The following is a 21944-nucleotide window of genomic DNA, read 5'->3' as shown; positions in this document are numbered from 1 at the left end:
TTAAAGGAGCAGCCGCTCCTAATAGGGAGTGATAGCCGACTTTACTGCATGTTTGATTTTACTTTTTAACAAATGCTGCAGGCAGCTCCCTACACTTGGTTTGTTATTTAAAAACTACTTGAAGTTGGTAAGTCTTACTTAGTTCTTAGTGTAAAAGAATCCAGAGTGTATTTTCATTTATTTTCCACTGAAAATGGTGAGCTGTAATATAGTAGGGAGTGATATTTTATTTTTTTATTGGTGAATATTTATTTCATTATTATTTATTTCTCATTTTATTCTAACTAACGTTTGACTTTATTGTACAAATGCTGCTGGCATCTCCCTGCGCAAAATTTCATGTTCAATTTTACAATTAAACATACATTTCATGGATATGAAGGTCTGTGTCAGTGTGTGCTATGTTTAATTTCATGTGAATTATAATGTTTACATTTATCGGGTGCACATATCGGTTATCGGCATCCCAAATCCATAATAATCGGTATTGGTATCGGCCCTGAAAAAAACATATCGGTCGATCCCTAGTTCTAGACAAGCCAAACATCAGTGCGGTGACGCTTGAACCAGTTCCCTTGGCCCACACAGTGAGCTCTTTGGCTGTTGAAAGAAAGGTGAAGAACTGGCGAGTGATTCCGCACCGGATCCGACCCGGGCCTCGAACTACCTTGGTGGAAAAGGGGTCCCAGAGTTCAACTGTCGTGACGTTCTCAGACTTTCGACTACAACTCTGTAAACATGAAACATCTCCTTACGACGATGTGAATGGGTGTTGGGGGCGTGTCTATACGGTAAAACTGACTGACAAGAGGTCGATCCAAATACAAAGCGTCCTGTCTGAACCGGAAGGCCGATCTCCAAATTGTTTTTTTTTTTTCCCTCGCTACATACGTATGCAGTAAACTTGCCCTGAGACAATGCCTTAAGCTATTATTTTTGATCGTTTCTACATTATTTGTACTCGTAAGAAATTAAAACTTAAGGCCAAGAAAAAATAATTGTTTGTTTCCGGTTACCCGACCGACCGTTTAAAAAATGCCCCGACCCTAGACTTTTTTGTTAGATGTTTAAAAAAAAAAATGTATTTTCGCCGACCAACAATAAATTTTGAAAAAAAAAATATCTGCATTACGATTTGCATAATATTGTCGATCTGACAAGTGACTAATTCTAAAACGCATATATCGGACAAGAAACACTCATTGATTTCTCACGGCCTCAATCTGACGTCATGACCTCTTTCCGGGAAACTCCGGCTTGTGTTGTACACAACGCTAGGCATCATGGCGGCCAACGAAGTGTTCTCGATTACCGTGATCGGTTGCGACCGCACGGAAGATTGTAAGACAATAAGTTCATTTTATAAGTTTTCAACTATAATGCCGCTTTTCCACTACAAACGCGGCTGAGCCGTGCCGTGCCGAGTCGAGCTGAGTCGAGCTGAGCGGGGCTATTGAAGTTGCATTTCGACTACAACCGCGCTGAACCGTGCTGGCTGGAAGTGGGTGGACACATTGGGTGGAGTTAGCGAAAGTGGGTGGACGTCACGTGATGTCGTTAAGCAGCGCAAACAGTGACATCAGTGACAGTGGCGGAACAAGTCAGAGCCGGGCCGGGGGCGGGGCAAATGACCGGGCATTTTATTAAAGCTTATCATAACATCATTTTAGGCTACAAAATGTCCGCAACTGCGGTGTTTACCAATTTCAACACTATCGGGTGCAACTATGTTATTTAGTACATCAAGTCCTTCAAACGAACATGTAACTCAGAAACAAAAAACATTAGGATACTGTACATGGCTCATAATAAAACATCAATAGCCTATACTGCGCACATTATTTGAAGGGCATACGAATGAGCGCTCAGAGTGGTGACAGGAAGAGTCAGAAATAAAAGGAGGGCGGTGCAAACCTCACTGAATGCACTGTGTTTACCAATTTCAACACTACGGGGTGCAACTATGTTATTTTGTACATTAAGTCCTTCAAACGAACATGTAACTCAAACAAAAAAACATTCGGCGACATACTTTACATGGCTCATAATAAAACATCAATAGCCTACTGCGCGCATTATTTGAAGGGCATACGACGAGCCTTGCGCTCCGCGAACTCGTGCACGATGCTCTGTATGTCACTGATTCAGTGATCTTTTAAGCGGTAGTCTCACGACCCGGATAGTAAACAATAAACATGGAGGACATGGAGTCGTTAGTGTTGCTGGTCTTGGTGCTGTGGCTTGTTGTCACCGACAACGCGGACAGATACTGGCAAGAGCGTATAGATGAGGTGAGGCGCATAAGGCTTCAGAAATTCTCGTAATTCATAATTATTCTTCTTCCGGGTTTACGGTGTTTACAGATCCCAGCGCGCTCGCGGGGCGTGTGTGGGCATGTGAGGACACTCCTCCTCACCAATCAGTGCACAGGGGAGTGTCTGCTCACGCCCCCAACCTCAGTCAGCACGGTTTGGCTCGCTTCAGCCCCACTCCAAAACGGTGCGAGTTTTAGGGGCTAAGCAGGGCTGAAACGAGCTGAGTCGTGCTGGTTTTTGGTAGTCGAAACGCGAGCCGTGTCGGGCTGAAGTGAGCTGAAGCGAGCTGAAGTGAGCTGAAAAAGGGTAGTGGAAAAGGGCCATAAAAGAACTCTACGAACATTATCATCCTCCGCTGGACGAGTCATGCAAACAGTATACACACAGCGCCCAGGCTAACGGCGGTATCGATATCACGATGTTCTTTGTATTCATATTAAACATACAAGTTCACAACATAGTGTTCCTAATAAAGTTAAGGTTCAACATTTGTAGTTGTTATGTTTATAGTTCCTTTAAGCGTCCGAGCACTCCATATTTTATCCATGGGCTCCGAATCCTGTATTCCACAAGCTTCACTGGTTTTCTTAGGCCTGGTTCTGGATGGTTGAGTCACAGAATGACACTTCCCCACTATGTGCCACTGTTTGTCCCACACCTAAAATTTATTTAAAAAAAAAAAAACCTACCGACCCGGTATTTTGTGTGATAAAAAAAATAAATAAATAAAATAAAAAGACCTACCTACTAGGGCTGTAACGATATGCATATCGAAATCGAAATCGCGATACGCAGAGCCACGATCCGTATCGCGATACAAGAAGGCAGAATCGCGGTACACCCTTTCAAACTTCTCCTCAGCCCAAAAACAGAGGCGCTTCCAAACTTCAATTTATGAATACTTTACTTTTTATTTAAATTACATTTTAAACTTACTTAAATTACTTTTATTTTTTTATATCTATTAGTAAGTCGTTTTCTCGCCGACCTGCGACAATCTTCTGCGAGTCACGCAACGTCCACACTCGCCACTGGCAGAGCATTCATTTCTTTGAAGCGGTCGCCATTCTGGTTGCGATGCGGGGAGCGAATCTGTAAACAAGCAGCTCATTGGCTGGCTAGGTGTGCCACAAGCCAATCACAATCACTTGACCGGAAAGGCATGCAGTGTTGCCAGATTGGGCGGGTTTAGGTGCTTTTTGGCTGGTTTTAAACATATTTTGGGGTGGAAAACGTTAGCAATATCTGGCAACACTGAAGGCATGTCTGCTTGGGCGGAAGCCTTCTGCGGCAGTTACATTTTGACACGCGAGCAATGTTTCACCATAAAAATTCCGTAATTTCCATCTGTTTTCCGCGATCACAGAAAATCATTGGCCCTATGAGAGTGAGACAGTGAGAGAGCCACCCCCCCAAAAAAAAAAAATCAAAATCTTAACGGATTTACACGATTTGGAAAAATGACTTTTTCAGAACCGAAAAAACCAGAGCTTCCGGCTCAACAGTATTATTTTGAGAAATAAAACAGTCTTTGGATATACATTTGTTCATTTTTGCATACATATTACTCATTCTCTGCAGTGGTCTGAATTATTTGTTATTAAATAGTTAATGTAAGTAAGTAAATGTTAATAAGTCAAATTTACTACTTTAAAGAAACATTTTTAAAAAAATCGTGGGCGTATCGAATCGTGGGTCAAAAATCGCGATACGAATCAAATCGTGAGTTGGGTGTATCGTTACAGCCCTACTACCTACCCTATTTTTTTTCAAGATGTAATAGGAAACAAACAATGATTTTTTTCTTGGCCTAAGATGGTTAATATTTATTTACACACTTCAAACCTTATTTCCTCTTCCAGACCATTTGTTTTCGGTGGGGGGGAACGACGACAACTATTTACAAGTGTGAACAGTGCAGAAAGGAAAGACCTGCCAGTGCAAAGAAAAACACAGCCGTGGAATATTTTCATCTCCGTGACTCTGACACTTTTTAATCCTGTCTTCAGATTTATCCGAGTGAAAAGGGGAAAAAAAAAAAAAAACAGAACAGAACGGACATTTCGCTCACAGCGAGAGATCTACGGCAGCATAAGACGTCAAAGATGCAAAACTGGGTGCGAGTCGAAAGTGAAGGCGCTCTGAGCAGTGACGCTGTGCCAAACGTAAACGTCTGTGATCCCGGGGAAACCTCATGCAAACACGGAGGAGATTTGCTTATTACCTGAAGGACTCCGGAAAAGTCCGAGTTCACAGGGCCTTCGGAAAACTGGGGCGTGCCGTTCCCAGAGACCTGGAAGAAACAAAGCACGTCAGAAAAACGCATCTCTCTCTCTCTCTCTCTCTCACACACACGAAGTACCTGCAGAAATCCCACAGCACTGTGGAATCCAGTATCACTGCTCTATCAGCAAAAAAAACTGCACAAAGCATGCACGGGAACTGAATTTAAAGAAATACAGTGGAGGAAATAATTATTTGATCCCTTGCTGATTTTCGAAGTTTGCCCACTGGCAAAGATATGAACAGTCTATAATTTTAAGAGTAGGTTTATTTTAACAGTGAGAGATAGAATATCAAAAAGAAAATCACATTTTATCAAATATATAAATTGATTTGCATTTCGTTGAGTGAAATAAGTATTTGATCCCCTACCAACCATTAAGGGCGTATTCACACCTACGTTGTTTGGTCCGGACCAAACGAACCAAATTTCCCTTGATCCGGACCTTTTGGGTTGGTCTGAATACAAACCACCGAACTCTGGTCCGGAACAAACAAGCGGACCGAGACCGAGCTGCAAGGTCGGACTCGGTCCGGACCAAAGGAACCCTGGTGCGGACCTTTTGGAGGTGTGAAAGCAGACCGGGCCTAATCCAACAGTTTTGCTTTTTTGTACCTCGGGAGCTTCCGTCGTTTGTCGAGCATTATGGGAAACAGAGTCTTGACACTCCACCGCAAAGTGCAAACACTGTTTCGGTTGTCAAGGGAACCTTACAACAGTCGTTCAGTCATTCAGACCAGTGGTAGGCTAGACTACAGAGTACAAAAAATGAGTAGGGGGCAAACGTGGGCCGAGGAAGAAACGCGTCCCCTTGTGGATATATGGGCAGATGTCCACATATCTGAGCTTTTGGAGAGAACACACAAAAATGCCGACGTGTTTGCTGTATTCAGTGAGAAAATGAAGGAGAAGGGGTTCACGCACTCCCCAGAACAGCGCTTTGTGCGCGTGTCGTCTCTGACCAATAGCTGAACGACCTCAGGGCGCGTGGCTTTGTTGACAGATTTTGGTCCGCTTACTAAAATGTACAGTGTGAAAGCGAACCGCACCAAAATGAAAAAATAAAAAAAACATTTGGTTCGGACCAAAGCAAGTGAACTATCGAACTATCCTGGTCTGAATACACCCTAAGAGTTCTGGCTCCCACAGACCAGTTAGACCAGGGGTGGGCAATTATTTTTTCCATAGGGCCACATGAGAAACAGGAAATTTAGTGGAGGGCCGGACCATAAGGCTGAACTAAATTCTGCATAATATTAATTGTATTTCGTTATATAAAGCAATAAATATCATTGTCTTTACAAGCGGCTAAGACTGGTAAGAGTATGGGGGGAAAAAACGAGGTTGCCTTACAAAAAATGTCATTTATTCAATCAAATTTCCCAAAACAATGGTTAACAAAATGTGAACGTTTGTACCATTTTTTTTTCAGTCACATTCACCCCAAAACACAATAAAGACATCACAATATTGTCTTTCTACTCCAAATATCAAACAAGATACATCATATTCTAATAATGATGCCCACATAATCACCTCATTTGGTGTTTTTTATTTGTTCAGTGAGAGAAATCTAGTCTCTGTTGGTCTTTAACGAGCGCATCAGAGTCAGGTTGAATGTCTGAGGTGGAGATGCGAAGCACAGCTGACAGATGATCATCAGTCGATTCGGTGTAGGAATCAGATCTACAGATCGGCTCGGGCTCCGGCGCCTGCTGGTGACGTCACACTATGTGATTGGCTGGACCGTTTGAAGGATGACGTACAAGTTTGTGGTTGGTCTGGACAAATTACGGAAGTAGTTATCGCGGGATTAGGTTTCGTGGGATTTCATGTCATGTTCATGTTACGCGCGTTGCGTTTTTGTTGAACACAGCTTCAAAATAAAAGCAATGCACATTCAGTCCATGCATGAGGTAAAATTAGAAAATACGTTTATTTTGTAATTTCTAATTAACCTTACATGGGCCGGTCAGAATGAACCAAAGGGCCGGATGTGGCCCGCGGGCCGGAAAATGCCCAGGTCTGAGTTAGACACTCCTAATCAACTCGTTACCTGCATTAAAGACAGCTGTCTTAAATTGACACCTGTATCAAAGACACCTGTCCACAGAATCAATCAATCAATCAATCAATCAATCAATCAATCAATCAATCAATCAATCAGACTCCAACCTCTCCAACATGGGCAAGACCAAAGAGCTGTCTAAGGATGTCCGGGACAAGATTGTAGAGCTGCACAAGGCTGGACTGGGCTACAAAACCATAATATGAGTAGCACGCTGTGTGAGCACTAGGGTTGGGCGGTATCCAAATTTTGATACCTTTAAACTGTCTCTGTTTTTTCCCGGGGTATACGGTATTACCGAGAAAAAAATATTTTGTTTCGGCCTACTGTGTAACGTGCGCCTATGCCTCAAATGTACTATTTAAAAGCAGCATAGCGAATTGTGTGCATTGTGGTATGGATTAAGCAGCAAAGCGAATTTTGTGCATTGGTGAATGGATTAAGAGATATTTCAAAGCATCACGCAACTCTTCCTTCATCTTGAAAATAGCATTCAACTGTCGTTTACACACGTCTGCGTTGAAACGCCATTTGCAGCACTATTTCACCTACTCCATCAAAAAAAAGTACACGATGAGCAGGATCATACCCTTTCAAGCATGGGAAATAAAAAAAAGAAAAAGAATCAACCAACACCCAAGTCCGTTTAGACTGCGCGATAAACCATATTCTTCAGCGCAAATGAGGCGAACCTAATTCAAATGCGTGATAGCTGCACAAGGCAAAATCATATGGGCCCACGTCATGCCATGGCGGGGAAATTAATAATCAAATGGCCTTACCTTGCTTAAAACGTTGTCTTGATCACATAACTCCTTACAATTATTCCACTTAAATCCATACGGTTTAACACACCCAACAAAGATAGCAAGCGCATTGCTAATTCCCACCAGAAACCGAACAGTTTACGCTACGATGTTTTCTTCCGTTTCTTCAGTAGATGACATTTCAAACGTTTATTACCCACATCCCAAATGTCATACGTTATATTATTTTACCTTGTTGTTACTCATGTAACCTACTCAAAACACAACTCATTGGAGAGATCTCGTGGAAGTGGAGTACCCCAGGCTATGGTGTGCCTTAGGGGACATATTAGATTTTTCGTTTGGTTTGAAACCAAAATACTGCCACACTGCCGATGTTGTATTTTTTTTTTTGCCACTAACTCGTTATCTTGACTTGCCATCTTTCAACCGCGGTCTCAGTCTCTTTTTTTTAGATAGGACAGTAGAGACAGGAAATGAGCGGGGGAGAGAGAGACGGGACCGGGAGATAACCTCGGGTCGGAATCGAACCCGGGTCCCCGGATTTATGGTACAGTGCCTTAGCCATCTGAGCCATGACACCCCCGATCTCAGTCTCTTGCGAAGCTTTCTGTCAGACTCCAAATGTCACGCAGGGTTGCCATGGTAACGACATAAACAACCCTGCACGCGATGAGAACTTCTTTAGGAAATTGATAGAATTAGTGAAAATACGATCACACAGTTATTCGGGATGATCTTCAATTTATTATTTTATATTATGACCTCATGTACTCCATATTTATTTAGATATTATATATATTTTTTTAAAATGACGGTAATGAGACCGATACCGTTGGTACTTTTGGATACCTCGGCATACCTTCTTACCGTAATACCGCCCAACCCTAGTGAGCACAATCGCTATCAGGCGCGTTAAAATGTAAATAACTTTTCTAGAATTTCACCAAAACTCATTGAATTTTCAGCATTGTAAGAGAACTCCCTAAAGTATTATTCAGCAAAACCCCAGAATGATAGCACAAATCTAGAATTTTTAACAGAATTTTAGTTCTTAAAATTTAACGTAATTATGGACGTCACGCGTAACATTTACACCCGTGAAAAATCACTTTGAATGCTGTTTTGAAAGTTTTGATCGAATATTCTCTGTAATAAAAAATTGCTTAAATATTATAAACACACAGTCTTTTAATGTATCAAAAAATAATTTTGATAAAGCAAGGAAATTCGGAAGAAAATTAGTTTTTTCTTTTGCTTGTTGTGCGCGTCACGCTACCAAAATCTAACTAACCCCAGGCTTTCGTCTAAACGGGGGAACAGGGGCGCTGCGCCCTCTTACTCTTGGCGTGCGCCCCCTTACCGACTCCGTGAAAACATCCCAGCAACACCACGTGACAATGTGTCTGATCATCAAATACGTTATAATTGCTCCAAAAATATTCCAATCATCGTAGATACACCGCCAGACGGTGCAAAAACAATCCGAATTGGCGTTTTCCAGACCGAGGCGCCATGTTGTTTACTTCTCGCGGCTGCTCTCGCGAGATTTGACATGGGTTACATACAAGGTCAGCTGACTTGTAGAGCGAGATTTCTCGAGACTGAATGACCTTTCACCCACCGGCGCGGGAGCTTTTGACAGAAGTAGTTGGCGAGTTGTTTTTGTTGACACTTGGGCATTTAAAGATGTCATCCCGCGGCACGAAGCGGAAGAAAGCCAAAGACTGTCCGGGGCAGAAGATGATTACTTCTTACTTTTTCAATGTTGACAGACAATTTGTTACAATTTCCCTCTCAGATAGCCTCAGAATGTCCCATTGGAGCATTTTTCAAAGGCTTTGCACGGCGGGGGGGGGACGACAACCGGCACCATCCCCCCCCCCGCTTCGATCCCTCGCCATGGTGAGCGCCCTCATACTAAATTTTTCTAGAAAAAACCCTGTAACCCCTTCACGAACTATTCCAACTTTCATGGACTTGTAGCGCGAATAAACCTTTCAAAAATATATATAATACTTCTCACCCAGTAAATTAGAATCCTGGTGATTTATATCCTCGTAGCTTCAGTAGATCTAGAGATTTAGTCGATTTAGTAAATCCCAAACGCTGTGAAACACGCCAGCCATCTATGGTGAGAAGTGCTGCTGTAGTTGAGAAACTCTCATTCCTCCCGCTTCCAACTAACTCCGTGACCCAGACCAAAGTCACAATGTCACGCTCATCACTTAAGGATGATTTATGCCAAGTTTCACGGAAAAATACAGCGAAATAAACTTGCTAGAAGCATTTTTCTAAATCCCAAACATTATGAAACATTTCTTGTAGGGTTTCAGGTTACAAATTTCGAGAATAGAGAAATTGTGGCGCAAAAGTTTACCACTAAACTCGCGAAAATACTCCATCCTAGCGAGTTTCACAACCGAACTAGGCTACGTGACAGTCCGTGACCACCCAGGAATGTTCTAGAAGGTACGCTTCTAGGCACGTGCGATCGAGAAAGACGCCACGTGAAGGTAGTAAAGGTAGTATTTCCACTGTCTTATGACATTTTTGCTTGTTTTAGCGCGATAAACAATGCATTATGGGTAATCATTAAAATGCTGATTTCAAGGTTAAAATGGGTAAAAACAACTAATTTATATAGATATTGTAAAAATTGTGCCTAATAGTTATTTCAGTACATAAAATCAAAACCTGAATTTTTTTTATTTTTTCCCTACGTTACACTCGTCTGGTTAACACCAGACCATATCACAAGTGAAATATGGTCTGGAATCCGCCTATTGAATTTCTTGTAGGGGAGGTGTGGTTTACCATTGTCAACGGCCGTTTATTGGACGTTGCGAATGTCTATCATTTGGCGTATACGTAGCCCATGGCCAATCATGGCGGTTGTACCCGGTGATGTAGTTAGAGCGACGAAGAGGCGAAGAAGAAAAGGAAAGACAAAAATAGGAAAACAATGGCACCGAACGATTACTGCTCTAAACTATTCAGAACAGTGTCTAAAGCTTGATCGAAAGTTTGGTTCGTATCGCTCGCCGCCATGTTAAATGTGATCCGTAAACAGTCCCAAATAAACTACAAGCTTCCGTTTGTCGAGTAGTACGCGTCACCGTCTTTCCACCCCTCCCCACTCTCTGATTGGCTCCCTAACTCAGGCGAGCCTTTAGACCATAGTTTCCATGCTGTCTTTTCAGATCGGAACGACTGTGCAAAGCAGCATGGGATTTCCCAGGCTAATGTTACACCATTGTGCATCAATAGCATGCTACTCATCTAAGCAAGAAGCTGGGTGAGAAGGAGACAACTGTTGGTGCAATAGTTTGAAAATGGAAGAAATACAAAATCAGGCTTTCGTCTAAACCGGGGAACAGGGGCGCTGCGCCCTCTTACTCTCGGCGTGCGCCCTCTTACCGAAATGCCGATTGAACCTCAAGTCACACTTAGGCCATGCACTTATATGCTACTGCACAACATGCAGTCTTTCTCAAAACGATCTTTTCTCTTTGAAAACATCCCAGCAACACCACGTGACAATGTGTCTGATCATCAAACACGTTATAATTACTCCAAAAATATTCCAATCATCGTAGATACACCGCCAGACGGTGCAAAAACAATCCGAATTGGCGTTTTCCAGACTTAGGCGCCATGTTGTTTAGTTGTCGCGGCTGCTCTCGCGAGATTTGACATGGGTTACATACAAGGTCAGCTGACTTGTAGAGCGAGATTTCTCGAGACTGAATGACCTTTCACCCACCGGCGCGGGAGCTTTTGACAGTAGTTGTTCGCGAGTTGTTTTTGTTGACACTTGGGCATTTAAAGATGTCATCCCGCGGCACGAAGCGGAAGAAAGCCAAAGACTGTCCGGGGCAGAAGAAGATTACTTCTTTCTTTTTCAATGTTGACAGACAATTTCCCTCTCAGATAGCCTCAGAATGTCCCATTGTAGCCTCAATTTTTCAAAGGCTTCGCAAAGCAGGAGGGGGGAGACGGACAACCGGCACCATCCCCCCCCCCCGTCACTTCGTTCCCTCGCCATGGTGAGCGCCCTCATACTAGATTTTTCTAGAAAAAACCCTGCAAAATGACCATCAAATCAACCCCGGTCTGGGGCCCCACGCAAGATCTCACCTTGTGGGGTATCAATGATCATGAGAAAGGTGAGAGATCAGCCTAGAACTACACGGGAGGAGCTTGTGAATGATCTTAAGGCAGCTGGGACCACAGTCACCAAGAAAACCATTGGTAACGCATTACGCCGTAATGGATTAAAATCCTGCAGTGCCCGCAAGGTCCCCGTGCTCAAGAAGGCGCATGTGCAGGCCCGTCTGAAGTTTGCCAATGAACACCTGAATGATTCTGAGAGTGATTGGGAGAAGGTGCTGTGGTCAGATGAGACCAAAATCGAACTCTTTGGCATTAACTCAACTCGCCGTGTTTGGAGGAAGAAAAATGCTGACTATGACCCGAAGAACACCATCCCCACTGTCAAGCACGGAGGTGGAAACATTATGCTTTGGCGGTGTTTCTCTGCTAAGGGCACAGGACTACTTCACCGCATCGACAGAAGAATGGACGCAGCCATGTACCGTAAAATCCTGAGTGACGACCTCCTTCCCTCTGCCAGGACACTGAAAATGGGTCGTGGATGGGTCTTCCAGCACGACAAGGACCCAAAACATACAGCCAAGGCAACAAAGGAGCGGCTCAAGAAGAAGCACATTAAGGTCATGGAGTGGCCTCGCCAGTCTCTGGATCTTAATCCCATAGAAAACCTATGGAGGGAGCTGAAGCTCAGAGTTGCGAAGCGACAGCTTCAAAACCTTAATGATCTCAAGATGATCTGCAAAGAGGAGCGGACCAAAATTCCTCCTGACATGCACAAACCTGGTCATCTACAACTACAAGAACCGTCTGACCGCTGTGCTTGCCAACAAGGGTTTTGCCACCAAATACTAAGTCTTGTTTGCTAGAGGGTTCAAATACTTAGGCCATTATTAAAAAATGTTCTGTTTCCGGTCCACCGGCCAGGTGAGTGCTGTTTGTGCGGTTGAATTTTTTTTTTTTTTTAACGCCGGTTTTTCGACATTTTTTTCGGGTTGGTAAATCTAAAATCGAACTTGACATTTACACATTCCCAGAGCTTTCCACTAAGGCTCATACTAACCAGCCATGGCAAATAAGTAGCCGCCGGGGGGAGTAAACACAAAATAAACTCCTGTGCTCGCAGTTCCCAGGATTAAATGTATTTTCCACAGACCATTTATTTATTCACTTTACTCAAATACAAAGTAAAATGGCAGCAAATCTTCTTTCTTTTCTTGCGTATTGCATCATGAGGCGTTCCTGGCTTGTAAATCTCTTATTTTCGGTGCATGACACATTCACGCAGCTGAGCATGCTATGAATTAACGACGACAACGGTCTGCAGTGGCGGCTACACAATTACACACTCAGCGAACATTTCTCCATTTGCGTATGAAAATACACTCCAACCACTCAGTTTGGGTTCATTTACAACCAACGGTGTCTTTTGATGCCAGCACGTAATTGAACGAGAGAAGACTGGTTTACCGGAGACAAAATAAGCGTCATCTCTGCTTCTGTTCCCTCCGACACACTACTGCCTCCGCCGAGTGCGCGCGCACTCTGAACCGAATCAGCTCTGCGCATGCGCCGTGCGGCACAAAAAAACGGCAGCCGCCATGAAGGAAGGAGATCCGGAGTTTTCAAACATTTGCTTAAGTGTGAAATTGCAAAATGGTATTCTAGCGAACAACAAAATAGTAAAGATTCAGAAAAACAAATCATTCAGTGATCATTTTAATAGTGTAATTTCATCCGAACTAGGCCTAACGCTCGATTTAGAACTACAAAAAGTCCGTGTGTCGGACATTTTAAGTACCTTTGTAAAAGTTTTGCAAATGTTGCAGTCAGCATTTAAAATGCTAACTTAAAGTTCTTGTACAAGTTTCGGTTGATTAAACCGTCATTTTATTAAATGTGTCTGCTTTTGTAATAAAGTACTGAAAGAAAAAGCAAACACAGCATTGCGATTTCTTATCCATCCATATTAAAAAAAAAAAAATCCCTCCCTCCCGACTGAAAATTTTTTTTGCTCACCCGGTGGACAGGAAACGGATTTTTTTTTTAAGGATGGCCTTATTTCACCCCAAGAAATGCAAATCAGTTTATATCTTTTATATCAAGTTATTTTCTGGATTTTCTTTTTGATGTTTTGTCTCTCACAGTCACTACGCTTACATGCACATAGAGAGAATCGAATTTCTGCCGTTGCTCGACTGAAATCGAAGTTCAAAATGCCATGTATACACCTTAATTCGGCTGAAATTGAACCGAACTTGATTTCTCGGAATCGAGCTACACGACCTAGATTATGTGATTGTAGCCGAGCTACTTAGTGCATGTAAACCCTATCGAGCTACGCAGTCGAGCTACTTACTTCAGCACTGCCCCTTCCGGAAGTGACGAGTGACGAGACCACAAGCGGGAAACACAACAGCCTCGGTCGGCATGACAACGAATCATGACAACGGCATGAATCTTTTCTTTTTGTGGCATTGTTTGCACTGTTAAAATTTAGCTCACTTACTGTATCACCAAATACATCTGTACAGCTGTTGCATAGCTGTGAATTGTGTACATAAACAAGTCACTGTATGTGTGTGTGTATATATATATGTCCAACATCTGAAGAATGTCAATAAAAGCAAAACAACTGAACTTTTTGTGTGTTTATTAAGACACAAGTTAAATTGTAAGCAAAAAATGGACTTTAGAAAAATATTATTGTGCAAAATAAGTTGTCTTACAAAACAGTGGTCTGCGCCGGACAGTTTGTAGCCATACAGTCTGTTAGAGCAAGCCTAACAGCTTGAGCACGGAACTTGTGAACACGGAACTGCCAGCGTTGCCAGATTGGGGGTTTTAAGTGCATTTTAGCGGATTTGAACATGTTTTGGGCTGGAATACGTCAGCGGTATCTGGCAACACTATAGCTCTTCTTCATGACGACAACCGGAAGTGTACCAACACGATGGGGCGTGTAGCGCCACGTGTGGCTCGGGTGCACAATGCACCTTGCACAATAGCCCGATTTCACTTGTGCATGTAGGATTGGATTTCTCTGGCACCCCTGCTGGGACCCTTTGCTCGATTACCAACAGCAGCTCGATTTGGACGTGCATGTAAACGTACCGAGTTAAAATAAACCTCCCGTTAAAATTATAGAATGTTCATTTCTTTGTCAGTGGACGAACTTACAAAATCAGCAAAGGATCAAATAATTATTTCCTCCACTGTAAGATCAGCTCTCTTTATCCAAACGTACACACTATTGGCCCTTTTCCACTACCCTTTTTCAGCTCGCTTCAGCCCGACACGGCTCGCGTTTCAACTACCTCAGAGCAGCACAACTCAGCTCGCTTCAGCCCTGCTCAGCACCCAAAACTCGCACGGTTTTGGAGTGGGGCTGAAGCGAGCCAAACCGAGCCGAGTGAGGCTGGGGGCGTGAGCAGACACTCCCCTGTGCACTGATTGGTGAGGAGGAGTGTCCTCACACGCCCTCACACGCCCCGCAAGCACGCTGGGATCTGTAAACACCGTAAACCCGGAAGAAGAATTACGAATTAAGAGAATTTCTGAAGCCTTATGCGCCTCGCCTCATCTATACGCTCTTGCCAGTATCTGTTGGCGTTGGTGGTGACAACAAGCCACAGCACCAAGACCAGCAACACTAACGACTCCATGTCCTCCATGTTTATTGTTTACTATCCGGGTCGTGAGACTACCGCTTAAAAGATCACTGATGTCACTGTTTGCGCCGCCTAACGACATCACGTGACGTCCACTCACTTTCGCTAACTCCACCCAATGTGTCCACCCACTTCCAGCCAGCACGGTTCAGCGCGGTTGTAGTCGAAATGCAACTCCAACAGCCCCGCTCAGCCCGACTCAGCCCAACTCAGCACGGCACGGCTCAGCCCAACTCAGCCGCGTTGGTAGTGGAAAAGCGGCATATTACACCGCGTGTTATATTTCCCTGCATGCCTTTGTGTAACATTCTTTGTTTGCAATCACGTGACTCTCACTTCCAGTTTCCAAGTCACGGGCATCAATCAATCAATCAATCAAAGATGGCGTCCGAGCCAAGTACGCGTCCGGCGTTATCTTGTGGAAAACAAACGAACATTCTCTGTCTGACTCTTAACGGACTCGAACCAAAAGCAAAATCGAGGTATCGAGGGAAAAAAAAAAACGTGATGGGCTGGACCCCTACGGCTTTACAAAGATGGACTTTAAGCGATTTCGACAACTTTCCAAAACGTACAGTTTCCGGACATTTCCCATTGTCTGGTCGTCCAAACATCGTTTTACACGAAGAATCAAATCGAGGTCTTGAAGCCAATAACTTTCTCCCTTGTCGCTGGGTTCATGATGCTGGAATAAGACTTCGAAAGGACAATAAATCGTCTTATTAATAATCGCGAGGGTGAGTAACGGAGGCCGAAGTGTAAGATGCGATTCGAGTCGGAGCTGCCGGAGGGATTTCTGCAACGATAACTTTTTTGATTTTATGCTTGTCTCACACATTGGCGTTTCAGGATACGTGGCAGGAAGAAAGGAACGTCACAGCATCGCCAGCTTACGTACCGGTAGCAAATACTCTAGGATGCAGAACACGATCTCCTTGTGCGCCAGGGTGTGGCGTAAAATCCGCAATTAAAAATCCGTAGCAGCTTTGATACGTCACACGTATGCCATAAAAATGAAAGCTACGCAGCGGGAACGTTGCTCGCCGTGCGAACGCTTTAGTTGACATGCGACGCAACTGTGGCATGCACTATAAATAAAAAGGGCTCAGACTGGTCTTATTTAAATACCCCTAAACGTAACACTTAGAAGACGTGCCTTGTGTCCACTGATGGATGCCGGCGTCTTTATAATAGACACACGTATTTTCTTGCGTCCTCCATACACACCCATGTCTTTTGAGGAGACACTAAAGTATTATTTAAATACTCCGGTGTTTCATGTAAATACCCGAGACTTTGTTTAAAAATAAATTTAAAAAAAAAAAAAGTGTACAGAGCTTTGCCGATATGCCGCGGGTACGCAGCAGCGTCACACGGAACAACAAAACGCCACACCAAGGCAACGCATCATACGCCTCAATACGCCATAACTTTACGTCCCTTGAACTCCATACAAACCCCAGATACGCCGCAGAAACGTCACATGACTTTAATTTTGGACAAAATACGGCTCGTTTCTTCGCGTTTGACCCACATGGCACTTACGTGGCAAGATACGAGGTAGTGTGTGACAGGCTTCAGATCCATGAAGTTGATGTACTGTACGTGCCGTCTTTTTCACAAAATGATCGCTGCAAACACGAAACCGCGTGTGGACTCTCGATTCCTTTCGAATACGGTGAAAGGTTGGTGAGATGTTTTTCATGGCGTCTTTCTGAGATATTTTTTCTTTCACCCTTGTGCACGACTTCTTTTGGAATTCTACAATACTTTGTCTTTTTCTCGATTTGATCAGTTTGAACATCCAAACACAGAGCAACAATCCGGCATATTTGGAGGTGAAACACAAGAAACTACTGCAGAGTGACGAAACAAATATGATGCCTGAATGTCAGCTGGAGATCTGAATATATAATATGGCGGATCATTACCGGAAGTGACGCCTGTTGCAAACAAATAATATTCAGGAAGCTGCAAGACAAAATATTCAAACAAACATACAGTTAATAAATAAATAAAAAAGGATCACGTTTCCCCTGGCCAATCAGTGAACAGGGAAACAGTGCTGTGCTCCGCCCCTTACGCGCCTTTCAGACCCCACAAATCAGACGAACGCTTGGAGAAGCCAGGTTATAGTTTCCCTCTCATTACTTTTATGTCAAGACTTAAGTCCTAAAAAAAAATCGTGACGGTCCACCTCCAGGAAATTCCTGTCAACGGAAATTCCTATCAACGGGGGGGGGACACAGAGAGCATGTGTCGCCCCCCCCCGCGCGTCCTCTGTGTCGCCCCCCCCCCTCGCGCGCGCCCTCTGTGTCGCCCCCCCCCCTCGCGCGCGCCCTCTGTGTCGCCCCCCCCCCTCGCGCGCGCCCTCTGTGTCGCCCCCCCCCCTCGCGCGCGCCCTCTGTGTCGCCCCCCCCCCCTCGCGCGCGCCCTCTGTGTCGCCCCCCCCCCTCGCGCGCGCCCTCTGTGTCGCGCGCCCTCTGTGTCACCCCCCCCCACGCGCGCGCCCTCTGTGTCACCCCCCTCCTCGCGCCCCCCCCTCGCGCGCGCGCCCCGTGTCGCGCGCCCCCCCTCGCGCGCGCGCGCCCCCTGTGTCGCGCGCCCCCCCCTCGCGCGCGCGCCCCCTGTGTCGCGCGCCCCCTGTGTCGCGCGCCCCCCCCCTCGCGCGCGCGCCCCCTGTGTCGCGCGCCCCCCCCTCGCGCGCGCGCCCCCCTGTGTCGCGCGCCCCCCCTCGCGCGCGCGCCCCCCTGTGTCGCGCGCCCCCCCCCTCGCGCGCGCGCCCCCTGTGTCGCGCGCCGCCCCCTGTGTCGCGCGCCGCCCCCTGTGTCGCGCGCCGCCCCCTGTGTCGCGCGCCCCCCCCCTCGCCCTGTGTCGCGCGCCGCCCCCTCGCGCGCGTTCTCTCCGTGCGCCGCCCCCTCGCGCGCGTTCTCTCCGTGCGCCGCCCCCTCGCGCGCGTTCTCTCCGTGCGCCGCCCCCTCGCGCGCGTTCTCTCCGTGCGCCGCCCCCCTCGCGCGCGTTCTCTCCGTGCGCCGCCCCCTCGCGCGCGTTCTCTCCGTGCGCCGCCCCCTCGCGCGCGTTCTCTCCGTGCGCCGCCCCCTCGCGCGCGTTCTCTCCGTGCGCCGCCCCCTCGCGCGCGTTCTCTCCGTGCACCGCCCCCTCTCGCGCGCGTTCTCTCCGTGCGCCGCCCCCTCTCGCGCGCGTTCTCTCCGTACACCGCCCCCTCTCGCGCGTTCTCTCCGTGCACCGCCCTCTCGCGCGCGTTCTCTCCGTGTACCGCCCCCTCGCGCGCGTTCTCTCCGTGTACCGCCCCCTCGCGCGCGTTCTCTGTGTACCCCCGGGATTTCCGTTGACAGGATTCCGTTGACAAGATTGATTTTCATTGACAGGAATTTCATGGAGGTGGACCGTCACGATTTTTTTTAGGACTTAAGTCCTAAAGGGGGGGGACAAAGAGAGCGCGCGTGCGAGGGGAGGGGGACACAGAGAGCTCGCGCGCGAGGGGAGGGGACACAGAGCGCGCGCGCGAGGGGGGGGGGGAGACAGAGAGCGCACACGCGAGGGGGGGGGGGGACACAGAGCGCGCGCGCGGGGGGGGGAGACAGAGAGCGCGAGCGCGAGGGGGGGGGGAGACAGAGAGCGCGAGCGCGAGGGGGGGGGGGAGACAGAGAGCGCACACGCGAGGGGGGGGGGACACAGAGAGCGCACGCGTGAGGGGGGGGGGGGGACACAGAGAGCGCACACGCGCGAGGGGGGGGGGGGCACAGAGATCACCAAGATGCTCTTTTTATACCCAGTCATGTTAATGGCCTATTGCCAATTGACCTAATGAGTTGCAATTTGGTCCTCCAGCTGTTCCTTTTTTGTACCTTTAACTTTTCCAGCCTCTTATTGCCCCTGTCCCAACTTTTTTGAGATGTGTTGCTGTCAAGAAATTTCAAATGAGCCAATATTTGTCATGAAATTTCAAAATGTCTCACTTTCGACATTTGATATGTTGTCTATGTTCTATTGTGAATACAATATCAGTTTTTGAGATTTGTAAATTATTGCATTCCGTTTTTATTTACAATTTGTACTTTGTCCCAACTTTTTTGGAATCGGGGTTGTAAATAATCCGACTTGATTCCGACAACACAGGTGTTTAAAGTGCATATCACGGGTAAATTCAGGAGCGAGATCAATGGAATTCTCCTATTTTATATTAAACTTTGGTCAAATATCTGTCGCATTTTGTACAATTTTTTGTGCCTTGCGCAATACCAGAAAAATGCAGTTGAAATCGAGCCATTTGAGGCGAATTGGTCCACCTCTGAAAAAACTTGGCATTTGGATTTCCCGGGAAACGTTGATTTTCGTGACGTCGGGTGCGGGACGCCTCCCTCTGAATCCTACGTCAGTGCTGGTTTGTTTATGAGAAAGCGACCTGGTGGTTTTCTGCAAATTTCTTCAACGTTATTGCGTAATTATTAAAATGGTTAGCAGATGTATCGTAGGAGGGTGTAGCAACACCGATCTTGATGGGATTAGTACTCATCATTTCCCAAAAGACCGGACAATGAGAGAGAAATGCGAGCGCTTGGTCTACACAGGCTGTGCACTGAAACCGTGCAAAGCTCGCGCAGCCTGCTGGCGCTTCCGCAGGTGACGTCACGAATCTGGCTCCAGACTCCCTTGGGATTTTTCCAGACGCGTTTTGTTATTTTATTTTTTTCTGCTGTAGACAGATGGCCTTGTGCAAAATTACCCTTCTGGATGAGTGTGTAAAGGGACATACTTTCATATAAAAAAAAAAAAAAAAAAAACCACGAAATTGGTCCAGGATATGCACTTTAAAGCTCCGGATGTGTTTTACTTCCATTTATGAGGGAAAGGAACATACACTCTCCCGACAGTCAATGCATTATTCGCTTGTAAAACACATTTGCAAATTGGTAGAATGAGTTAATCATCACATGCAAGATTTGCAATTAATCAAATTAATTGCATATTATTATTCAGGAATTACTACAGTTCTGAATTTCAAATTTTAAAAGTCTGGCCTTTGGAGAGATGATGGATCTCTTTTGGTGGAACACAACGGAGAAAAATATCGTGACCCTCTAATGTTGGCCTGAAGTTGGCGCCACTGAGGCGTTTTTGTCCCTCCCAATGTGAAAACCAAACCTACGCCCTCGCCTACATGTTGTCTCGTTCTGTTCGTCGTTACTTTTATCCAAATGACAGCTGGCAATACGTTGTTACTTTGCACTTTTTCTTTATCTGGGTACGAATCTTTAAGATTGGCAGAATGTTGCCTGTGAAGAAAAGAACGTCTTTCTTACCCTGTGCCAAGTTAATATTCACTTAAGTGCAATTTTTAAGAGCCATAGATTGTATTTTATTTATTTATTTATTGGGTTTTTTTTAGTGGTTTTGTTTGATTGCTGTTTTATTTCTTTCGGTTATTTATTTATATTTTTTACGTTCCACTGTTGAATTGAATAAGTTGACTTAATTTTAAAAAAAGTTTACTCTTCTTTTGCATGATCATTATTATTTTACTAGTAGCATAAAATCGTCTTGGAAAGACGTCAACGATAATATCATTTATCGCGATAATTTCTCAGACAGTATATCGTCCAACAAAATTTATCATCATGACAGGCCTACCCTAGGTCCCTCCATCTTCATGCCAGAAAGAATCAAAACCGGTGAAGGGAGAAGTAGTGATGTGTGGAAACTGCTTGTTAGGGATTGATTAATTACTCCAGATCATTATTAATTGCAATTATGCAAATTAGGATAGAAGCTATCTATCTATATACACCCCAGGCAGACCGACCTTCCTGCCAAAAAGAATAAAAATCGGTGAAGAACTGAGAAAGAAGCAGCGATTTTCGTGAAATGGGGACGACGACGGACAACACATGATGGGATAAACTCATCACCTGCCGGCTGGACGAGGTAATAACCGACACAAAGGCTGCGACACAGGATGTTCAGAGAAGCAGCGATATTTCATGCTGAATAAAAATTGAAGTCATGACCCATGGTCATCCCCCCCCACCCCGAGGTCCATTCGGACATGCACCTGTTCTCGACGTTACCTGTATGCAAAAACGCAAGTCCGAATCACCTGGAAGCGGGCATTAAACAGACTTTACCCCGCCATACACAACCTATCTATGAGTAATGTTCCATCAGGTCAGTGTCTGGAGAATTCCCAGTGACCGACTGGACGTGCTGACGACGCTTCTATCATGCGACCGGCGCAAAACTGGAAAAAAAAACATCTGAAGCATCATTTACATGAAGACGCCAATGGAAATGTCTCACTGAAGAGCCGACCAGATTCAGGGACTTGTTCGGCGTCAGCCCCGAGACTCAACGTTACAGGTCACACGTTAACTCTCATCTAGTCAGAGAAGCAGTAAGACTCCTCACTCGTCCTGACCAGAACCGTTTTATTCCTCTATATTTACGAGTTCAACGAAAGGAACGTGATTAACAAAGTTGATCAAAAAGCAGGTATAGTTATGATCATTATGCTTTAATGATTTATACTTTAAGTTTTCAGTAAAACTAACAATAAACAAAACTATCCAAAGCCCCATTATGGTGCGTGCGTGCGCGTGTTCAAACCCATGACCTGATCTGCAGTTTTAAGAGGTAGACTCATTCAAATTCAAAGCTTCTGGAGGAAATAAAGTTAAATCTCGATTAATCCAGTAAAACCTGAAGGAT

The 21944-nt window shown here is 45.4% G+C and overlaps 1 protein-coding gene across 2 annotated transcripts in view; it reads right to left on the bottom strand.

The window, feature by feature from the left end:
• The window catches only part of fam193a (family with sequence similarity 193 member A), a 153660-nt gene that overhangs the window by 119422 nt on the left and 12294 nt on the right, over positions 1 to 21944 (bottom strand). For both annotated transcript variants that reach the window (XM_060926554.1, XM_060926553.1), the window contains exon 2: positions 4540 to 4608. In XM_060926554.1, the coding sequence (XP_060782537.1) occupies positions 4540 to 4608 (69 nt within the window). The remainder of the gene's footprint in view (positions 1 to 4539; positions 4609 to 21944) is intronic.

The sequence above is a fragment of the Neoarius graeffei genome, chromosome 7 (genome assembly GCF_027579695.1).
Source record: "Neoarius graeffei isolate fNeoGra1 chromosome 7, fNeoGra1.pri, whole genome shotgun sequence".
NCBI classification, from domain to species: Eukaryota; Metazoa; Chordata; class Actinopteri; order Siluriformes; family Ariidae; genus Neoarius; species Neoarius graeffei.
The sequence above is the reverse complement of the archived record's forward strand: the minus strand, read 5'-3'. Positions and strand labels throughout refer to the sequence as shown.